The sequence below is a fragment of the Ranitomeya imitator genome, chromosome 7 (genome assembly GCF_032444005.1).
Source record: "Ranitomeya imitator isolate aRanImi1 chromosome 7, aRanImi1.pri, whole genome shotgun sequence".
Classification (NCBI taxonomy): Eukaryota; Metazoa; Chordata; class Amphibia; order Anura; family Dendrobatidae; genus Ranitomeya; species Ranitomeya imitator.
In genome coordinates this window covers 59054156-59076593 of record NC_091288.1, presented here as the reverse complement: position 1 = coordinate 59076593, position 22438 = coordinate 59054156, and the positions used below count along the sequence as shown (strand labels likewise).

General features: G+C 47.4%; 1 protein-coding gene across 1 annotated transcript in view; it reads left to right on the top strand.

Annotated features, from left to right (window-relative positions):
• Positions 1–3003: 3003 nt before the first annotated feature.
• Positions 3004–22438, top strand: part of USP40 (ubiquitin specific peptidase 40) — a 113858-nt gene continuing 94423 nt past the window's right edge. Inside the window, exons 1-4 of the mRNA XM_069733301.1 lie at positions 3004–3093; positions 5936–6158; positions 6990–7057; positions 20172–20285. Of these exons, the coding sequence (XP_069589402.1) occupies positions 5957–6158; positions 6990–7057; positions 20172–20285 (384 nt within the window). The 5' untranslated portion in view covers positions 3004–3093; positions 5936–5956. The remainder of the gene's footprint in view (positions 3094–5935; positions 6159–6989; positions 7058–20171; positions 20286–22438) is intronic.

Sequence of the window (22438 nt, the reverse complement as noted above, 5' to 3'; positions counted from 1 at the left end):
ACACATAAATCTCTTCAGACGCTCCTTTAACCTCTCCACATAACCTCAACTCATCAAACACATCCTCCCATCCTCCCGCTCATCATACAGCAACACTATCCTAGCCAAAGTAATACAAAAGCATTAGTGGTAACGCAATGATTTACCAAATAGTGACCGACTTTTGCTGACTTTGAGTAAAAATGCTCGTGACAGCGAACACAAATCTGAATGTGCTACATTTGTGCAGAATTTGAGATTGGCAAACGTTTTCCGAACATGTTCGCTCATCTCTAGTACACAGTACACAGCAGGGGCACATTTATTAGATTATCTCAGCACAGGAACATTTTTTTTTAAACGCAACTAGTGATGAGCGAGTGTACTCGTTGCTCGGGTGACCTTCGAGTATTTATGACTGCTCGGAGATTTAGTTTTCATCCCGGCAGCTGAATGATTTAAAGCTATTAGCCAGGCTGAGTACATGTGGGGGTTACCTGGTTGCTAGAGAATCCCCACATGTCATAAAGCACGCTAGTAGCTGTAAATCATTCAGCTGCCAGGATGAAAACTAAATCTCCGAGCAGTCATAAATACTCGGACGTCACCCGAGCAACGAGTACACTCGCTCATCACTAAACACAACCAATAGTGGAATTTATTTTTATTCTATTAATTAAAATCAACTATAAAATTACCTTTGTTAGTGGGAAAACCCTTAAAGTGTACAATCAAAGCTTTTCTGTACTATAAAAAAAACATTTTAAACACTGCTTCACATCTGCACCAAAAATGCATAAAAAAAGAAAGAAAATGCATAAAAAAATGCAGCAAAAATGTAATAATCAGAGATGATTGTTATTATGTATTTTGGTGTGAACACCTGCAGAAAACAAAAAACACAGTATTTATTCTATAGATCCTGTGTAGACCTGAGGCTGTGGGTTCTAATAATCACTGAGGCAGGTTAACAATACAGCTATTTTTTATTCCTTATATTCATGGTCTTACAGCATTTTCCAGGTAGATGGTCACAATGCAATATCCCCAGTCCACAAGATATCATCCTGGGGCCAACAGTTCCATTGCCCCCATACCAGGCGATACCCACTGTCTCCCAACTTTTGGTTGGCCCACAGCTTTTGTATCTCCTGCCAGTAGAGTCTTTAGTCACAGTCCATGCTTCATACCAGGACTGTAGCAGATGTTTACTGCTCCTGGTGCCAACGACATTCCTTATGATAGTTCCTCACATACAGACTATAGATATCACGACCGTAGAACGTGTATCAAGCTCCAGGGCTGTTCCTGAAGAGGGTCTCTTTGCAGAGGGAGCCAAAGACTTTTTATATCCACAGCTCCCATTCATGACATTCTTCCACAGGATTGGAGGAAGGTGGATGGAGGTGATCCTTCATTGTTCGATTGTTCAAATAATCTGCATATTTATCCTAAGTTGGGTAGGTTAGTAAACTGCAGTGGTCTGATGCAATAATCAGCATGCACTCACAAATTAACATACAACAAGAGTCAAGGTACAGTCTCATATGAAACAATGGCTCAACTGAGGCCTCTGAGACACTATCGCCATCTTATGTCTTATATATACATAACATCCATCCTGCACATCTTCCTCTGCTTACTGTCACTGAATGGCAACATTGACTCCAGAGGCTGAACACTTTCCAGGTGAAATTAGTGCACTTGAACTGACAAGCAAGCAAATCTCTAATGAAACACAGCAAGCAAATCTCCACTAAAAAACAAGTTTGAAGTAACCGATGCCCTGAGCTGGAAAAAGTCTGCATCCCTTAGAGCCGTGGATTCTGCTCTACGTCCATTGGTCCAGTAGGCTTTAGAACAATGCCAGCTCCTCAAAAGGTCCCAACTAAAGATGATTATGTGATGCATAAACGACGTCGCCCCCTGCCCTGGCTAATAAAAAGCAGCATTGGGACAGCGGAAGGTAAGAGATTTGGGGGCCTCCTGCCCAGCGGCTAGATACCACTGACCTGCAGTCCTGGGTGTCTGCTGAATGTCCGTCAATGCCACCGCTCCTCTGGCATCTCCTCCTGCCAGGGAAGAAAGAAATGGTAAATGGATGTGACTATGGTGGTGAAAATTTGCTGCGGAGCGCCACATGGTTTGGCCACGTGCACACGATGAGTATTTGGTCAGTTTTTTTTTACCTCAGTATTTGTAAGCCAAAACAAGGAGTGGGTGAAAAATACAGAAGTAGTGACTAGTGATGAGCGAGTATGCTGATTACTCGAGTTTCTCCGAGCACGCTCGGGTGGTCTCCGAGTATTTCAGCGTGCTCGGAGATTTTTTTGTTGTTGACGCAGCTGCATGATGCTAGACAGCTTGAATACATGTGGGGGTTGCCTGTTTGTTAGGGAATCCCCACATGTATTCAAGCTGTCTAACAGCTGCAAATCATGCAGCTGCGTCGACAAAAACGAAATCTCCGAGCATGCTGAAATACTCAGAGACCACCCGCGCATGCTCAAAGAAACTCAAGTAACGAGCATACTCGCTGATCACTAGTGGTGACGTGTTTCTATTATACTTTTCCTCTGATTGTTCCACTCCTGATATTGGCTTACAAATACTGAGGTAAAAAACGCAACTACTCAATGTGTGCACATGGCCTAAGTCTTGGAAGACCAAGGAGGAAATTAAACCCAGAAGCCCCATAATCCTGTAACTGGCACTTTCCCAGTTCCTCATTGTAAGACACTGTAGTCAACCATTAGCAGACTAGCCTGTGCTTCTTCTCTTGCTGCCCCCTTATCTTTTACCATGCTGCCCAGCAAGTTATGAAGAGATTCTGCAGCCCCCTATAGCGGAGCAGTGATTGCCTTGTAGAGTTTCGTCCGTAGTTTATAAAGTTATTCAAAGCTCTCTGTGTATTTCCCAGAGCGGAGAGGAACGCACTGCATGCCGGTATTTGTAGTTAGTTCGGCCGCGTTTCTTACTATTATTCTCTCGGATAAGACTACATTTCCCAGCAGCGCTCTAAGACTGACAGCATATGCATCAAAGATGGCGGCTCCCAGGTAGCAGATCTTGTTCTGGGAATCATTGCAGTGCGCTTGGCCGAGTTGCTAGCAGGTAAACTATTCTGACAGCCCTCTGCAGCCGCGCATCAGCACTGTGCAGTGAGTGCCAGGATTATAAGCGCGTCCATGGAGGAGCTTGTAGTCCCTGCACTTCCTCTATGTCGGCAGCAGTGATCCTATCAGCATAACGTGACAGCTGATCGCTAGGCTGCTCCTTATTGCGGCACCTTCCTGCAGCATGTTCTATGTGTTTTCTTTCTCCCTTGTCCGTGCATTATATTCTGGAGCATTTCTGTTTGATTCTGGGGGCGATCCTCCTTATTGTAAGAGGATACTGGTGACAAGAGCTACGGCCCCCATAATGTTACCCCCACATGTAGCCAGTGAGAGATCTGAATGTGCTGGTGATCAGGGCATGGCTGGTGTGTTATATCTCACATAGTAGGGCATGAGGGGTCTCCTGGGAAGTGTAACCCACCATCCCCAGCCCTCAGAGGCAACACAGGAATATTGATGGAAGCTACATTAACAGCATAATGATTTGATAGAAATAAATGATGTAATTTGGTTAAGTTAATAAGATTCTGTACTAACTACAGCATACCTTTATTCTCTTGCCGCAAGTTTGCTCACACATACTCCCTTTTATAAAAGGTTATAACATTAAAAATTAACTAAACTTTTTTTCTATGTGATTTTTCATATTTATTAGGCACTTGAATTTCCTGCAGATTGGGTGAGGATCTAGGTCCTGAGACCCCTACCGATCGCACAATAGCCCCCTGAGAAGTGTGCAGCTCGGCAGACAGGAACGCACACACAGGTCCACATATAGATTCAATAGAAAGCATAGTTCTGTGTGCACGCTCCTGTCTGCTGAGCTGGACACTTGTGGGGGGGCTCAGGGCCTGGACCTCCATCAATCTGGCAGGTAATTCAAGTGTCTGCTTAATTTAAAAAATCAGTAAGTTTAGTTTTTCTTTAGGATGTCACTTAAAGAGGCCATTAATAATATCACCTACCCACAGGACAGATGGTAAATGTTTGATCGGCAGTGTTTTCAAATGCTGGGACCCCCATGAATACTGAGAATGGTGGTCCCATGTATGAATGGAGCAGTAGTGTGTATGAGTGATCACCGCTCTGTTCATTGTCTATGGGAGTGGTGGTTGGGCACTTCCCATACAAGTATATGCAGTGATGTCACTAGAGATGAGTAAAAAGACCACAGCAGTCTTCACTACTGCAGCCAGCATCTTAGGCTACTTTCACACTGGCGTTTTTTGGAATACGTCGCAATGCGTCGTTTAGGGGAAAAAACGCATCCTGCAAAGTAGTTTGCAGGATGCGTTTTTGCCCCATAGAGTAACATTACCGATGCATTGCGACGTATTGACACACGTCGCAACCGTCGTGTTGTGGCGGACCGCCGGGAGCAAAAAACATTAAATGTAACGTTTTTTGCTACTGACGGACCGCTTTTTCCGACCACGCATGCGTGGCCGGAACTCCGCCCCCACCTCCCTGCACCTCACAATGGGGCAGCGGATGCGCCGGAGAAATGCATCCGCTGCACCCGTTGTGCGGTGCTACCAACGCTAGCGTCGGAATCTCGACCCGACGCAATGCGACAGGCCGAATTCCGACGCTAGTGTGAAAGTAGCCTTAGGTACCTCTTGAGTTTGCTAGGCCTTGTGATGTCTTGACGTGTGTCGCACTATCATGTAACAGGGACTAGTAAATGCCAGAGGATCCGAGTATGCCAGGCACAGAAGTGCAGACTGGTTGCCACAGAGAATCCAATCGGACTCTGGACCGGAGCAGTGTGACCCAAAGTACTTACCTCGAGTGGTCATACATGCACAGTACAGCTCCATTTATATGGGGGTAAGGACACCCTTTTTGGGATCTGTGGGGATCACAGTAGGAAGACCCCCACCAATAATACATTTGGGGTGGAGTGGGGTCTATTATTGCGGCGGGACATTGCAAAATATCAAACACAATCTTAGACCCTGTGAAATAGTGAAGTAGGAGATATGATAGCCGGGCTTTATTACCGAGATAAAATTACACTGGGGAACACAATTTTTTAGGAGTTAGGTCAGACAACTGTTCTTAACTAATTTTTGGATGCTGAATCCAGAAATGATCTCAGTTTTTGTCTATCACGTCACGTTTTTGAACTATAGGATTTTTGTCTTCTCAAAAATATGTAAACTACTGTACCTAAAAAGTGTCTTTTTTTTTTTTTTAAATAGTACAAATAGGCATTTACGACGAGAGGAAGAAGGAGCAGACATGATCTGAAACAAAGGAAATATGCACATATGTAAATACAACACTGAGATGGAAAGTTACAAGCTTTGAAAACTAGCAAAGAAAAAAATCATAAAAGATATATAAATTACAACTAAGCGCCCAATGTAAAGAGAAAAGCTATCACAAATCCTATTTATTCCTACTATGATAAATTTTTTGTGTAAAGATATTGATAATTATGACGTATTGGGAGCTGCACACACCTCTCACCACACTGTCTCAGTTGTGACTACTCTTACAAGTTGCCACGTAGCTCTATATGAGTCGAATTGTAATCAGATAACAAGTCTTATTACAGATATCAGTGCAATTGTGCTTCTCTGGCAGGTAAGTTGTGGAGGAAAAACTTGACGTGCTAGAAAAAAACTGACTACATTTTTGGAATCAGCATGCCAATTATTAGTATAAATCAGCTCAAAAACCTAACTCAACAGAAAATGTTTTTCAAATTGTTCCCCAGTGTTATCTGAGAACACAGATAAATAATTAAATGTGACCTCTTATTAACGGTGGGTCTGTTACCTATAGTCACTTGTTCTTTACTCTTTTTTTTTATCTTTTACACTTTGCAGATTTAAACTGTTCCATCAGAAATGTTTGGGGATCTTTTTGAAGAAGATGAAGACTTCTCATTCCTTTCAAACAATACTGCTAATAATGGCAGAAAAGCAAAATCCAAAGATGAAATACTGGAACCAAGGGGAGAAACCAGATTACGTGGCCTCCGGAACCAAGGAAGCACCTGTTACCTTAACTCCCTGCTGCAGACCTTACTTTTCACACCAGAATTCCGAGGTGCATTGGAAATATTATGTACAATGCTACTAGTATTTTCATGAAGGACAGGGAAATGATAGATCAATCCAATACCCTGCAGCAGTAGCCATTTGATGAACAACAAGCTTTGTGAACCGCTGTGTCGGCAGAGGTCAATCTGTCATAAATGTCAAAGTCTGTATTTTGCTGCAGGTTTCCAATGATAACTTATGGTCTACGTAATAAGGTTCCTATGTAATTTAACAGAAAAAAATCTTCTGTTGTTTGTAGATATCTCTGTAAGGAAACTAAGAAATATGTAATAAAGTACCGTATATGGTAATAGAAATGAAAATGCCTAAACAAACTAAGCTACGTCGAGCAGCAGTAGAAATCTTTCTCCTGCTGTCCATGAGATTGCTCCCTCTTTATTCTCTTACATTTTATCAGAATGGGAAGACATTTTAAAGATTTCTGCTAATAATGTGTTCAAATCAAAGAATATGCAGCTACAGAGTATCTGGGTTATCTAATTTAGCAAAAATCAAACCGTAATTCATATTTAAAAAGAAATACAAACTTTTTTTTTCTTTTCCCTGGTGATACAGCACAGAGATCTGGCTGGGTTTCTGGTTTTGGTTTGCTATATGCTGCACTGGTATACAATTGTATGGCACCACTGAGGCTTGATTGGGCTGTGTTCTGCAATATGTAAAATTTCCCTGTACTTTTCTGATATGCACTAAACAACTAGAAAACTATGAGAATATTTAAATCTTCAGGTGTTATACCATATCAGTAGGATCTCAGAAATGATTATGATGACTGAGAATCTTTTATTCATAATCATTTGTGCCTTTATTTTAACAGAAGCCCTTTTTGCTTTGCGTCCTGAAGAGCTTGGATCTCTAGACGAGAAAGATGTCCCTTATTCCAAGGTACCGTCATATTCCTATGTTTATTACATGCGTGTTATATTTTCTTGCAGGGGGTGTATGTTCTGTTTAGGTTATTGGACTGTGTTAGATGCAGTGTAAAAGTGGTTCTTAGCCAATGCACACACAATGTCTTTTAGATGCCGGTAAAGCCACCAGGTTTTCCCAGGTGAAGCTCTTTAGGGAAACGATCGCTGGTGTTTTCCTGAAAGTGGCTTCGCTGGCGGTTTTGCCGTTGTTCGTGCGCACCTCCAAAATCTTTTAATCTCTATTGTGAAATATAGAGAGTGAGCTTCTTTCCACTGGAAGCCGCTTAAAGAATGAGCATATCACTTTTCTCCTACGCCTCATTGGGGGACACAGAACCATGGGGTGTTATGCTGCTGCCACTAGGAGGACACTAAGTAATACAGAAAGAATAGCTCCTCCTGCAGTATACACCCTCCTGCTGGCTCCAAGTGAACCAGTTCTTGCTTAGTGTCTGTAGGAGGCACTTAGGTCTGCTTTCAGACCCCACCATTTTTATTTTTATTCTATTTTTCCCTTAACGGAGCGAATGGGGGCGACGGACCCTTTCTAGGTTCCGATCTCCCCCGAACCATCAACAGGCAAGAACGCGGTGCGTGCCTCCCCGTACCCTTTCCTGCAATGTTGGATGCCAGCCCTGAGCTCACTTTACGGGCGACGGTTCCTTCGTGTTCCGATCTCCCCCCTCCATAGCAGGCGACAACATGTGCATAGCCGGACATGATGTTTATGGCGTCCGTGCAGCCCCCCACTGCATCACCACTGTTATAGTGGATGATGGAAGGCGGCAGAAGCTCTCCACCCCCTCCCTGACTATGGCGACGGTGGATTCAGCACCGGCCCACCGCATCTACCGTGAGTACACCTGCGGAGCTGAGGCGCTGGGGGGTCCTGGTCCCTGGGATAAGGGAGGTCCGCAGATACCTTAAAGCCCGGGTCCGTGGGTTACGTCGCACAAATAGCGGTAGCGACGCTACAGGCCGCAACCGCAAGCTTAAAATTTAGCCCCCGGCTTTTCCCTCTCAGGCCGGAACGTTGACTCCGCCCACCGGCAGTTACCAGCTACTCTCTCTGGCGCTTCTCGTTCTGCGAGAAGCGCCTTCTCTTCCTGATCTCGGCGGACATCTTTTGACACCACACAGGCTGATGCTTCAAGGAGCGATTTCTGTGGACATTGCGGACCTCCCCTGGGGACTCAAGACACAGGACCTGGGTAAGCTGCAGAAACATAGCTTAACCCTTCCCCTGCTAGTGAGCGCTCTCCTCAAGGCTACACTATCTCAATCAAAGCCTAACAAAAAGTCTGTGAAAACCCGCACTGTGTTTTCTCCTTCGCCTCATTGGGGGACACAGGACTGTGGGTGTATGCTTCTGCCGCCAGGAGGCTGACACTAAGTAAACTTAAAAAAAAAATTAGCTCCTCCTCCATCGTATACACCCTGACACTGGCTACCAGAGACTCCAGTTCATGCTTAGTGTCTCAAGGAGGCACATCTCTGGGTCCTGGATCGATGGACCCGATTTTTCAACATCTTTGGATTGAAGGGGCGACGGACCTTTTTGAGGGTCCGATCTCCGCAAACCATCAACGGGCAAGTACGTGCGATTTTCTCCACGTATCCTTCCCCGCGACGTGGGATTCTTCACCGGACTTAGCCCTGACCACCCTGAGGTACCTAGACTCCAGGCTGTACAGGTGCCCATAAGATGTCCGTGTGTTCCCCCCTGAATTCTACACCCCTGCGGTGTTAGCTGGGGTGGTGGACGGTCCCTCTCCTTATCCTGGGGATAATGGAGATAGGGTTCCTGCACCGTCATTGGTTCTACCCCTCGATAGTGCGGTATGATGGGGGGGGGCTCCTGGCATTACCTGCGGGGTCCGGCGGCTGTGTCCTCCGGGAGTGCGGTGCCCTTTTTTTTCAGCGCTGCTGAGGCCGGCGTCTTGGTGTGGCGGCGCTGCGGCGTGGTCCGGCGCTGCTGCGTTGGGACTGCTGCGCTGCGACGTGATCCGGCGCTGGGGCGTTGGATCTGTGGCGCTGCGGCGCTGTCCGGCGCTGTGGCGTTATGTCGGGCGACGCTGTGGCACAGCTACACTGCAGCGTGGTCCGGCGGCGCGCGGCGTTAGGATCAGCGTTGCCGTCCCCCCAGAGGCATCGGCTCTGCCTGGCCGCTTCGGGCGTGGAGCAGCTTCCTGGAGCCGGGACTTCCGGCCATCGGACCGCGCTGTGGGGCTCCGCCCCTTCCGGCGCGTCACTTCCGGTTCCGGCTCTCCTCGCTCTAAGGGGGGAAAAATTGAGGCCCCGGCTTCGGGCCTGCTCCAGGCCGCAGCATCGTTTGGCGGTCCCTCCCCCCTAAGCCCTGCTATGCATATAAGACAGCGCTTTTGGGCTCAGCATCATGCTTTGAGGATCCATCTCGGTACTCGTGGGGACACAGGACTGGGGTAAGTGCTTCTCCCTCCATCTGGCTGAAGCATTCCTTTTTTCCCAGTCTCTGGCCCTGGGTATAGCATTACGGATCATTATGTCTAGAAGGGTTAAGACTCACACGGTTCTTTTTACCAGTTGTGTATCTTGTAGTGCCCTTTTTCCGCACGCCCAAAGTAATCGCCTCTGTGAGGCCTGTGACCCTGAACATGTCCAGGAGCCCCCCCCTGCCAGTCCTCCAGTATTCTCTCCAGCTCCGCTCCCTCAGCCAGATGCTGTGGTAGCTCCTCCGGAATGGGTCACGTCCTTGTCACAATCCATGGCGTCCCTTACTGAAGCGATCAAATCACTGCAGACCCCGGCGGTCGGGACCGGTAATCCGCCTGTCTCAGAGAGGGCCTCGGGGTCTCAGGAGTCTGCGGCCTGCAGGGGGCGCGCTCTCACTCGACAGACGCATGGAAAGCGGATTCGCAAAGCGTCTCCCAGGCACTCAGGTGCTTCCGCATCCTGGAGTTCTGTATCTCGCTCTCCTTCCCCTGCAGAAAGCGGTGAAGTTGAGACTGACTACGAGTCAGAAGGGTCTCTTAATTTTGATAAACCTGGGTTTCAGGAGTCAGTAGACAGCCTAATTGAAGCTGTCAATCAGTCTTTGGGGATAGAAGACGAGCTCGTCTCTTCCTCTGATCATAAGGTCTCATTTAAGTGGTCTAAACGGGCCCATAGGGTTTTTTCCTCTCATCCTGAGTTCGAGGACCTCATTCGACGCAATAGGGAGCACCCGGACAAACGCTTTTCAGGGCAAAGAGCTCTGAAGGCTAGGTATCCTTTTGCTTCGGAACTTTGTAGTGATTGGGCAGAAAATCCTTCTGTAGATCCTCCAGTGTCCCGTTTAGCCTCTAACACGTTACTATCTCTCCCTAATGGCTCATCGATTAAGGATCCTACGGATCGTCTCATAGAGAGCTTGGCTCGTTCCGTCTTTGAGGCCTCAAGCTCAGCACTTTTTCCTTCTTTTGCGGCAACCTGGGTTGCCAGGGCTATGATATCTTGGTCTGACTCGTTATCTAAGGCTCTCCAGGAAGGTAATGTGTCAGCAGAATTGGCTGAAATGTCTTCTCAGGTAGCTATGGCCGGTAGCTATCTGATTAACGCATCTCTGGATGCGGCAGATTGTGCTTCCTCGGCTGCTTCTAATGCTATTGCCATCAGAAGGGCCCTTTGGTTAAGGTCCTGGCGGGCTGATTCTACCTCTAAGAAATCTCTTACATCCCTGCCGTATCAGAGTGGTCGTTTGTTCGAAGAAAAGCTGGATCAGCTCATTTCTGACTCCACAGGAGGGAAAAATAAATTCCTTCCTCAGCAGAGGGCCAGACAGCCTTTTCGGCGCCATTTTCAGGCTCGCTTTAGAACCTTTCGCTATGTCAGATGGGCCCCAGCATCAGGTTCTCCTGCGCAGGGTCGGCCCAATCAGGACCGAGACGGTCGGACCCCTTATTCGGCCAGTCAGGGGGGAAGAATGCGTCCCCAGTCTTCTAGATCTAGAGGATCTAGGACGCAATGATTTTTGGCCAAGTGACTGGAGGCCTCTTCCGGGCATCTCCAAAAGGGTAGGCGGACGTCTACTTTTATTTCGCCAGGTCTGGCTTCAGGTAATCCACGATCAGTGGGTGGCAGAGCTCATATCTTCAGGTTACAAAATAGAGCTGGTCTGCCTTCCTCCTCCCCGGGCAGTGAGGCCTATTCTAGATCTCAAACTCTAAAACAAGTTTGTCCGCGTTCGACACTTTCGGATGGAGTCTCTGCGGTCGGTCATCGCCTATCTGGAAAAGGGAGAATTTTTGGCCTCAGTAGACATTCAGGATGCTTATCTTCATATTCCCATCTTTCCGCTCCATCAAAGTTTTCTCCGGTTTGCCGTAAACAATCTACACTTCCAGTTCACGGCATTACCTTTCGGACTGGTTTCCGCTCCCAGGGTGTTCACAAAAGTCATGTCGACTGTGGTGTCCATTCTGCACTCCCGAGGTATAGTTGTCTTGCCATACCTAGACGATCTGCTGATCAAGGGACCGACATTTCAGTCTTGCAAGGAAAATGTCGACATCACTCTGGACACCCTTTTCCATCTAGGTTGGTTGGTAAATTTAAGGAAGTCATCTCTACGGCCGTCTCGAAAAATCTCTTTCTTAGGCATGACCTTCGACACCTCTCAAGCCTTAACTATCCTTCCCCAGGACAAGGTCCTAGCCCTTCGGCGGGAAGTGAGGAACCTTCTACAGCCATACCCTCATACGATTCGGTCCGGGATGAGGGTGTTAGGAAAGATGGTTGCAACCATAGAGGCGGTTCCGTTTGCACAGTTTCATCTTCGACCCTTCCAACGTGCAATCCTATCAGCATGGAACAAAAATCCTCTCTCTCTCAACCGCAATTTTCGGTTGTCTTTTCAGACCAGACAGGCTCTCGCTTGGTGGCTAAACAGCTCATCTCTTCTCAGGGGGAAGCCCTTTCCCCCAACCAATTGGCTAGTGGTCACAACAGATGCCAGTCTCCTGGGTTGGGGAGCAGTGTTCTTCCATCACACAGCTCAGGGACGCTGGTCTCCTCGGGAATCAGAACTCCCCATCAATATCTTAGAGATTCGAGCGGTCCGGCTAGCCTTGTTACGTTTTCACCATCTTCTGGCGGGTCGCCCTGTCCGGATTCAGTCGGACAACGCTACAGCGGTAGCCTACATAAACCACCAGGGGGGCACCCGCAGCAAGGCAGCCATGCAGGAGGTAAAACTGATTCTACTCTGGGCGGAGAGAAATCACTCTGTGATCTCAGCGGTCCACATTCCGGGCGAAGAAAACTGGGCGGCAGATTTCCTAAGCCGTCAGGGTCTAGCCTCCGGGGAATGGTCTCTCCACCCCGAGGTATTTTTGCAGATATGCCATCTTTGGGGAACTCCAGACGTGGATCTAATGGCGTCCAAGGTGAATGCCAAGGTGCCCAGTTTTGTCTCTCGGTACCGAGATCCCCAGGCTATCGCCGTGGATGCGCTGGTACTGTCTTGGAACCAATTTCATCTCTCTTATCTGTTCCCTCCTCTGGCACTGCTCCCGAGAGTAATCAAGAAGATTAAATCAGAGAAGGTGCCGGCCATCCTGATTGCTCCGGATTGGCCACGACGGACCTGGTATGCAGACCTGGTACAACTTCTAGCCGGGGTTCCTTGGCGGCTCCCCGATCGGCCAGATCTTCTATCTCAAGGGCCGATCTACCACCAGAACTCAGAGGTCCTACGTTTGACGGCCTGGCCGTTGAATCTTGGGTTTTAACTCAGGCTGGTTTTTCTCAAGAAGTGGCTGATACCTTGATCAGTGCACGTAAGTCCGTTTCGGCCAGGATTTATTATCACACTTGGAAGGTGTTTCTTTCCTGGTGTAGAGAACGCGGGCTGCCCCCTTTGCGTTTCTCCGTTCCTAACATTCTAGCCTTCCTTCAAGCAGGTCTGGATTCTGGGCTGGCTCCGAGTACCCTTAAAAGGCAGGTTTCGGCTTTATCAGTACTTTTTCAACGCAGGATTGCTCCTAATCGTCAAGTCAGGACTTTTTTCCAAGGAGTCGCTCATAAGGTCCCTCTTTATAAGACTCCTTTGGAAGCTTGGGACCTTAATCTGGTCTTAAGGGCTTTACAGGACGCTCCTTTTGAGCCTCTTCAAGAGGTTTCTTTGATGTTTCTCTCTTGGAAAGTTGTATTTTTAGTGGCCATAACGTCCATAAGACGGGTATCGGAGCTGGCAGCTCTTTCTTGTCGTCCTCCTTTTTTGCGATTTCATCAGGACAAGGTGGTGCTCAGACCAGCTCCATCCTTTTTGCCGAAGGTTGTTTCATCATTTCACATTAATGAAGATATTGTTCTGCCCTCTTTTTGTCCGGCACCTACGCACCGTGTAGAAAAGGCTCTCCATACGTTGGATCTGGTGAGGGTTCTGAGGAGGTACGTTTCCCGTACGGCCCCCTTTCGCCAGACGGATGCTCTGTTTGTCCTTCCGCAGGGTCGCAGGAAGGGATGCGCGGCCTCAAAATCTACCCTGGCCAGATGGATAAGGGCGACCATTCAGGAGGCTTATCGCTCCATGGGCATGACGGTTCCGGCCGGAATCAAGGCTCATTCGACTAGAGCAGTGGGGGCTTCCTGGGCCGTTCGGCACCAGGCCTCAGCAGAACAGGTTTGCAAGGCTGCGACCTGGTCTAGTCTGCATACATTTGTCAAACATTATAATGTCCATTCCCAGACCTCTGCAGATGCAAGTCTGGGTAGAAGAATTCTTCAAGCGGCAGTGGCGCATTTATAGACAAACATTATCTGGATGTCTTTTTCTGGTGAGTGATTTTTCCCACCCAGGGACTGCTTTAGGACATCCCACAGTCCTGTGTCCCCCAATGAGGCGAAGGAGAAATAGGGATTTTTGGTTACTCACCGTAAAATCCTTTTCTCCAAGACGCTCATTGGGGGACACAGCTCCCTCCCTGGTAGCCTTATGGCTGCTTTGGTTATATCTGATTACATTAGTCAGTAGGATCTTTTCTAGACATAAAGTTTCTGTATTTATGCTGTTATATTATTTTTTGTGTTTTCTTTTGTTCTCCTACTGCTTTTTGCACCAAACTGGAGTCTCTGGTAGCCAGTGTCAGGGTGTATACGATGGAGGAGGAGCTAATTTTTTTTTTAAGTTTACTTAGTGTCAGCCTCCTGGCGGCAGAAGCATACACCCACAGTCCTGTGTTCCCCAATGAGCGTCTTGGAGAAAAGGATTTTACGGTGAGTAACCAAAAATCCCTATTTTTGCTGCTTGTACCTCTTGTAAGGTATCTCTACCCCGGGGTCACAATATTGCGTTATGCTAAGCTTGTGAACTGGTGACTGCTCAGGGACCACCTGTTACTGATACCGAACCCAGTGAGCCTAGTCCCCCTGAGTGGGCTACCTCCCTTACCCGGTCTATGGCATCCCTGTCCAAAGCGTTAGACTCATTCCGAGACCCTTCCTCTAACCAGGGCACTCTTACGGACAACGCTTCCGATGATCAGAACCCCTTGTACACTAGGGGTTCGTACCTTACCAAGGAGCTCTCGCTCTTCCAGGAAAAGGACTCATGCCATATCCCCAGTCCATCTCCGGGAATCGGGTTCTGAGAGCTCCATTTCTCGCTCCCCCTCCTTTGGAGCTAGTAGAGAACCTGTCTCAGAGGACGATTCTGACACGTTCCTAGATCAGGAATTTCAACACGATCAGGAGACTCTCGACTCTGAGTCAGTAAACAAGGCCCTGAAGTTAGATGAGAAACAATTATCTAAAACGGATCATGCTGTGTCCTTTAAGAGGATCAAGAGGGCTCACAGAGTGTTCACCAATCATCCCGAATTTAAGGAAATCGTTGAATCTCATAGGATCCATCCAGATAAACGATTCACAGGGCAAAAGCCCAAGGAGTCAAAATATCCCTTTGCTCCTGATCTAAGAAAAGATTGGTCACAGTCCCCTCCGGTAAGATCCTCCAGTATCGCGCCTGGCTACTAAATCTATTTTAACCACTTCAGAGGGCGCCTCGATTAAAAACCCCACCGATCGTCAGATCGACAATATGGCTCATTCAGCCTTTGAAGCCTCAGGAGCCACACTCTTTCCATCTTTTGCCGCTACGTGGGTGGCTAAGGCTATGACCCATTGGGCTGAGGTCTTGTATTCAGCTGTTCTGGATGCCAATCTTCCCCCTGTGGTAGCAGACCTTGCTACTCAGCCAGAGCTGGGGATTTTCTAGTGACTGCGTCTCTAGATGCCGCTGACTGCGCTTCTCAAGCAGCAGCAAACGCCATCACCATTCGGAGGTCCTTATGGCTCAGGGACTGGCGTGCGGATTCTGCTTCCAAAAAGTCATTGACTTCTTTACCATATCAGAGCGGTCATCTTTTTGGCGAAAAACTCAATCAATTAATTTCCGATGCCACTGGAGGGAAGAGTAAATTTCTCCCACAACAGAGACCCTTTCGGCCCTTTCGGAACCAGCAACAGCAGGCTCTGTCCCGATTTTTTTTTTTTTTTTTTTTTTTTTTTTTTTTTTTTTCGTTCCAACTCAAATTGGTCCTCTACTTCCACATCTTCCGGACCCGGCCGGGCACAACGTAGGGATAGAGGTCCCCAGACCTCTTACAAACCTTCCCCTTCATAGAGAGGCAGGCCTAGGCAGTCAGGATCCAGGGAGTCCAGACCGGGCAGATCTCCCACACAATGACTCCCTGTGGTATCCGGGGCACACCCTCAAAGTAGGCGGCCACCTGCTTTCCTTCAGCGACGCGTGGCTCTCGGTCGTTCACGACGAATGGGTCCGCGACTTAGTGTCCTCCGGATACAAGATAGAATTCTTCTCTCTCCCAACAAATCGTTTTTTCCTGTCTTCTCCTCCCAGGGTAAAGGCATCATAGTTCTTCCAATCCATAAGCTCTCTAAAAGAAGATGGGGTTATTATCCCTCAAAGCGAAAGGTTTCAAGGTTTTTATTCAAACCTGTTCATTGTTCCAAAGAAGGACGGTACAGTACGGCCCATACTGGACCTAAAACTGCTGAACACGTTCATCAGGGTGCGACGGTTCCGAATGGAATCGCTTCGTTCAGTCATCGCCTCCATTGAAAAAGGCGAGTTCCTGGCGTCTATAGACATCCAGGACGCGTACCTCCACATTCCAATTTTCCCCTCTTCGCTTCGCAGTTCAGGAACAACACTTCCAATTCGTTGCTTTGCCCTTTGGCCTCGCCACCGCTCCCAGGGTATTCACCAAGGTCATGTTGGCCGCCGTGGCCATCCTTCACACCCGATGCGTGGTGGTGCTACCGTATCTAGACGATATCCTCATCAAAGGCCCCTCTTTCCGCACCTGCAAAGAGGCCGTGAACATCACAATGGATTCTCTTTCTCGCCTGGGTTGGAAGGTAAACTTCAAAAAATCTTCCCCAGTACCGGCTCAGCTAATTTCCTTTCTAGGAATGATACTGGATTCGTCCCAGGGGTTGGTGCTTATTCCCCCGGAAAAGATCTCAGCCTTACAGCAGGAAGCTCAGAAGCTCTCTCAACCTCGCACTCACTCTCTGCCCTTCAGTATGAGAGTCCTCGGCAGGATGGTAGCAGCCTTGGAGGCGGTTCCATTTGCCCAATTACACCTCCGTCCCTTACAGCATGCCCTCCTGGCTGTTTTGGGACAGGAACCCGTCCTCCTTCGACCGTCGGTTCTCTCATCCCCAGCGAGTCAGACAGTCTCTCAGGTGGTGGACATTGAAGTCCTCCCTGAATCAAGGGAAGTCTTTTCTTCCAGCACATTGGCTAGTTGTGACAACAGATGCCATTCTTCTAGGCTGGGGAGCGGTGTTCCTACATTACACTGCTCAGGGCCGCTGGTCACTTCAGGAATCATGCCTTCCGATCAACATCTTAGAAATTCGGGCAATCAGGTTAGCTCTTCTCCAATCCCATCCCTTCCTGGCTTGTCGTCCCATCAGGATTCAGTCCGACAATGCCACTGCAGTGGCATACATCAACCGACAGGGGGGAATCCGCAGCATGGCCGCCATGAGCGAGGTAGGATACATTCTCCGTTGGGCCGAGGAAAACCGCTCAATGATTTCTGCGGTTGACATCCCGGGAGTGGACAATTGGGAGTCAGATTTTCTCAGTCGTCAAAGCCTCGACTCCGGGGAGTGGTCTCCCCATCCGGAGATCTTCCACCAGATCTGCTGTTGTTGGGGAACTCCGGACTTGGATCTGATGGCCTCACGGCAAAATTCCAAGGTTCCTGACTTCATAGCTCGGTCCCACGATCCAGCAGCAATTGGGGCAGATGCACTCGTACTCCTGTGGCATCATTTTCGGCTTCCGTACATATTTCCCTCGCTCCCCTTTACTGCCGAGAGTCATCAAGAAGATCAGAGCGGAGGGAGTACCGGTAATCCTGATTGCGCCAGATTGGCCGCGCCGGGCGTGGTACGCAGAACTAGTTCAACTAGTCGCCGATGTTCCCTGGCGATTACCGAATCACGCATACCTGCTATCATAGGGTCCCATTTACCACCAGAACTCCGAGGCCCTGTGTTTGACGGCATGGCCGTTGAGTCCTGGGTTCTAACCCAGGCAGGTTTCTCTCCGGAAGTCATCTCTACCATGATCAGCGCTAGAAAGCCTACGTCTATGCACATTTATCATTGCACTTGGAAAACCTTCTTTTCCTGGTTTAACGACCCGCGACGTTCTCCTCTTGAATTTTCCATTCCTTCCATCCTCGAATTTTTACAAATGGGTTTGGACTTAGGTCTCGCCCTTAGTTCTCTCATGGGACAGATTTCAGCCCTGTCTGTTCTGTTCCAACGCAGGATTGCTAACAGATTACAAGTGAAGACGTTCATTCAGAGAGTCTCCCATAGGGTGCCGCCTTATAAGATGCCGTTGGAACCATGGGACCTTACTCTGGTCCTCGGAGTCTTGCAAGAAGCTCTTTTCGAACCTCTGCAGGAGGTTTCCCTGTCTTTTCTTTCATGGAAGGTTGCCTTCCTGGTTGCGGTCACGTCCATTAGACAAGTCTCAGAGCTGGCGGCTTTGTCTTGTTAAGTTCCGTTTCTGAATTTTCATCAGGATAAGGTGGTTTTGAGAACATCCCTGTCCTTTTTGCCAAAAGTTGTCTCATCCTTCCATCTCAATCAGGAGATTGTGTTACCATCACTCTGTCCGGTACCAGTACATCGCTTCGAGAAGGCTCTCCACACACTGGATTTAGTGAGAGCTCTCAAGAGGTACGTCTCGCGGACGGCGTCCTTCCGCACGTCAGATGCCCTGTTTGTGCTCCAGGAAGGGCCAAGGAAGGGGTTTCCCGCTTCCAAGGCGACAATAGCCAAATGGATTAGTTCAGCTATTCAGGAGTCCTACCGAGTCAGAGGTCATCCTGTCCCAGCAGGGATTAAGGCTCATTCCACTCGGTCAGTGGGTGCGTCTTGGGCCATCTGGCATCAAGCTTCGGCAGCACAAGTTTGCAGAGCTGCGACCTGGTCCAGTCTACATATGTTTAAAAAACATTACCATATTCATTCGCAGGCCTCGGCAGATGCGACCGTCGGCAGACGAATTTTGCAGGCGGCTGTGCCGCATGTGTAACCTGTGGGTACAAGGAGCAATTACAGTTGATTGTTCCCCACCTAGGGACTGCTTTAGGACGTCCCATGGTCCTGTGTCCCCCAATGAGGCGTAGAAGAAACAGGGATTTTTGTGTACTCACCGTAAAATCCTTTTCTCCGAGCCAATCATTGGGGGACACAGCACCCACCCTGTTAGCCTAATGGCTTTGGTTTTCTGTGCTGGCTTGGTTTTGACATAGTTCATCCTGGTTAAATGTTAAGCTCCTACTGCTTTGTTACCGAACTGGTTCACTTGGAGCCAGCAGGAGGGTGTATACTGCAGGGGAGGAGCTATTCTTTCTGTATTACTTAGTGTCCTCCTAGTGACAGCAGCATAACACCCCATGGTCCTGTGTCCCCCAATGATTGGCTCGGAGAAAAAGATTTTATGGTGAGTACACAAAAATCCCTGTTTTTTAACCGCTTCAGGGATACCAAACTTTGAAGCAGTTAAAGGGAATCTTTCACCCCATTTTTGGCCTATAAGCTAAGGACACCGCCATCAGGGGCTTATCTACAGCATTCTGTAATGCTGTTGATAAGCCCCCAATGTAACCTGAAAGATAAGAAAGACGAGTTAGATTAGATTCACCCAGGGGCGGTCCCGGTTCGCGTTCGATGGGCGTCACGTTTCGGGTCCAGCGCCTCCCATCTTCATGCGATGACGCCGGGAAAGGTCAGAGAGACCTGGCGCCTGCGCACTGCAGTACTTTACGCTGCCCTCAACAGGGCAAATCAGTACGCCTGCGCAGGAGCTGTGACAGGAAGCAAAGTAGAGGACGTCATCGCATGAAGATGGGAGGCGCTGGACCCAGACCGCGATGCCCATCGGACCCGAACCGAACCTGGACCGCCCCTTGGTGAGTATAATCTAACTCGTTTTTCTTATCTTTCAGGATACATCGGGGGCTTATTTACAGCATTACAGAATGCTGTAGATAAGCCCCTGATGGCGGTGGTCTTAGCTTATAGGCCAAAAATGGGGTGAGCCATTAATAAAATAAGAAGTGTGTCTTAGACTAGACAGGTGAGGAGATACATGGGTGTTTTGTCCTACGATTGGTGGGAAAAGATTATCCTTTTTCCATTGTCAGTTATTGTATGGTACAGTTACCTTGAATAACTTATGACCGATTACCAGAATGGCAGTACCTATCCCCTGTTCCTCCTCACTATGGCCAGGATTGAGTGGAGTGGTATAGTCGCACATTCATGCTGCTGCTCCATTCATTTTCTGTTGGAGTAACTTAGATACCAATAATAAATAAGATAAATAATAATAATAAATAATAATAATACCAGAGTACCTGAATAGAATCAGGGTTGTGAAATTGAGAGGCAATAGAAGACAATGCTGCTGCAAAATTCTGGTCATGGAAAAGCAGTAATAAGACATACACTGTACTCATATTGTCACATAAAATGATTTTAAAACTTTTATCCTGTGTCTTGTTCTTCTCCAGGTTCGCATCATTCCATTGCAGTTACAGCGACTGTTTGCACAACTCCTCTTAGTGGATCAACAGGCGGCATCAACCTCTGACCTTACAAGCAGCTTTGGCTGGGATAATAATGAGGTTTTCTTCTCCTTTATATAGAACATTACATTTTTTTGGTTGAAATGCATTTCTAGTGTCAGATATAGGCAACAAGAGCATCATAGTACATGCTTGCCATGTTTAGTTTTGTGTCCGATTGCTGACTCAATTTTCCTTTTTAATACTGGCATTCTTGTTTGTTCTCTTGTTTACACGTTTGATACACAAGAACGTTAAATTGCTTGTACAGTGATAACTATTCACAGCATAGCGTCCCATAGGGATTGAATAAAGGGGAGGTCGCACTTCAGTTTCATTGCAACAGGGATAAAAGTTCCCCATTTGGCAGAACAGGGAATCTTTCTACTCATCTGTGCGTGTCCAGCTGTCAGACTTTCACAGATCAGTGGATTGTCTTCACCGGAGAACTTTTTTTTAACTTGTTTTATTGACGATTTTCCAACATAACAAGGTTACATCATAGAACAAAAGAACAGAATTTCTCATTGCTCATTCATGCTTTCTGGCAAACGTAACCCTGCCCTTGACACCCTTAGCCAAAACCGTAAGACACCCCCATGTCAAGCACCAAATGTCACATTCTTTATCATGAGAGAATCTTCCTCATCACCTGGGGGCTAATGTGAGTCAAAGGGGAATTAAACCAAAGCTTCTATAACTTATCACATTTTTCAGGACAATGTCTATTTTTCTGTACCATCCTCACATAGGAAGCTGCAGTATTTACCATATTGACCCAGTGTGAAGTTAGTGGGGGTCTTCTATCCATCCATTTCATGGTGATGGCATTGGAGCAAAAAAACAAGGGTTCCCTGAGAAGAGTGCGCAGATAGTGAGGCCAGGTCAAGGATTCCTAATAAACACACCTTAGGGCAGGGAGTTACACAGGGCTGTATGATCTCGATGAGGATAGCTATGATCTCTTTCCAAAAGTGTACAATATAAGGGGAATGCCACATTAGATGTATGAAATCTTCTGCCCCTTTCCCACACCAATGGCAATTTGCAGTGGTGGCTCTTCCCATTTTATATAACCTACTAGGAGTCAGGTAGCATTGATGAGCTATATACATTTGGACTAGATTGTTATTAATTGCCGGTGAAACAGATTGTGACGAGAACAAGGCCTCACTCCAATTCTCTTCTGATGTGAAGGGTAATACTATCCTCCATTTGGCCTCAACCAACAATGACAATGAGGAGCTTCTCCTGCTTAGTAATTAGGTGTATAAAAAGGAGATCAACCCCTTGGTCTTCGTTTCAGATACCTAAAGAAAGCATGTCTGGGGACTTGATAGAGTTCTTAACATTGATCAAAGGAAGCCACAACACCCTGCATATGTACCTGTGCCAATGTCTTCTTGACCCCTAAAGTTCAACCGAAGCTGAGCATATTGGGAATGTAGCAATTTGGGAAGAGCACTTTTTAGCCATTAGGGGGACTCGACTACAGTATCCTTGAATTGAAAAATCTTATATATGACTTTCCACACTTGAACCGCAAGTCTGAGAATTGGCATGAAGGAGCGTGAGTATTGTACTGATGCCTCCAAGAACCCATCGTAGACAATGAAGACTTGAACGGTGTGCAAGGTGGTGTTCAGAATAATGCAAATGATTATCTCCTATCCAGTGTTGAAGAAAGTGATGTTTGCCAGCTAAATAGTATAGGAAGTCTGGGAGTGCTGCAGCTGTCTCATACCTGGGCCCTGAAGAGTGGTCAGTTTCAGTTCGTGTCTGTTTGAGTCCCATATGAAGGATGCTGAATGGGAGTTGATCATGGCAAAGACCTTCTATTGGACTATGGAGGCAGAATGTTCAAGAACATATAGGAATTTAGGGAGGACTCTCATTTTAATGACATTGATTCTCCCAGCTACAGATAGAGGAAGGCTCCACAAATTCTAATTTTTTCCCCCAGGTATGACAAACTGGGATATATTTAAATCACACAGTGGCTTGTGATTTCTTCCAATGTGTATACCTAGATATTTAATATGGGATACTATTCGTAACCTGCAGAATTCATCACCTACTTTCCATCCCATGGTGCTTGCAGGTAACAACATGGATTTCTGCCAGTTTATTTTTAGACCAGAGAACAGGTCAAATTCATCAATCAGATCCATTATCAAAGCCAGTGTAACTCTTGGACTAGCTATAAACAGGAT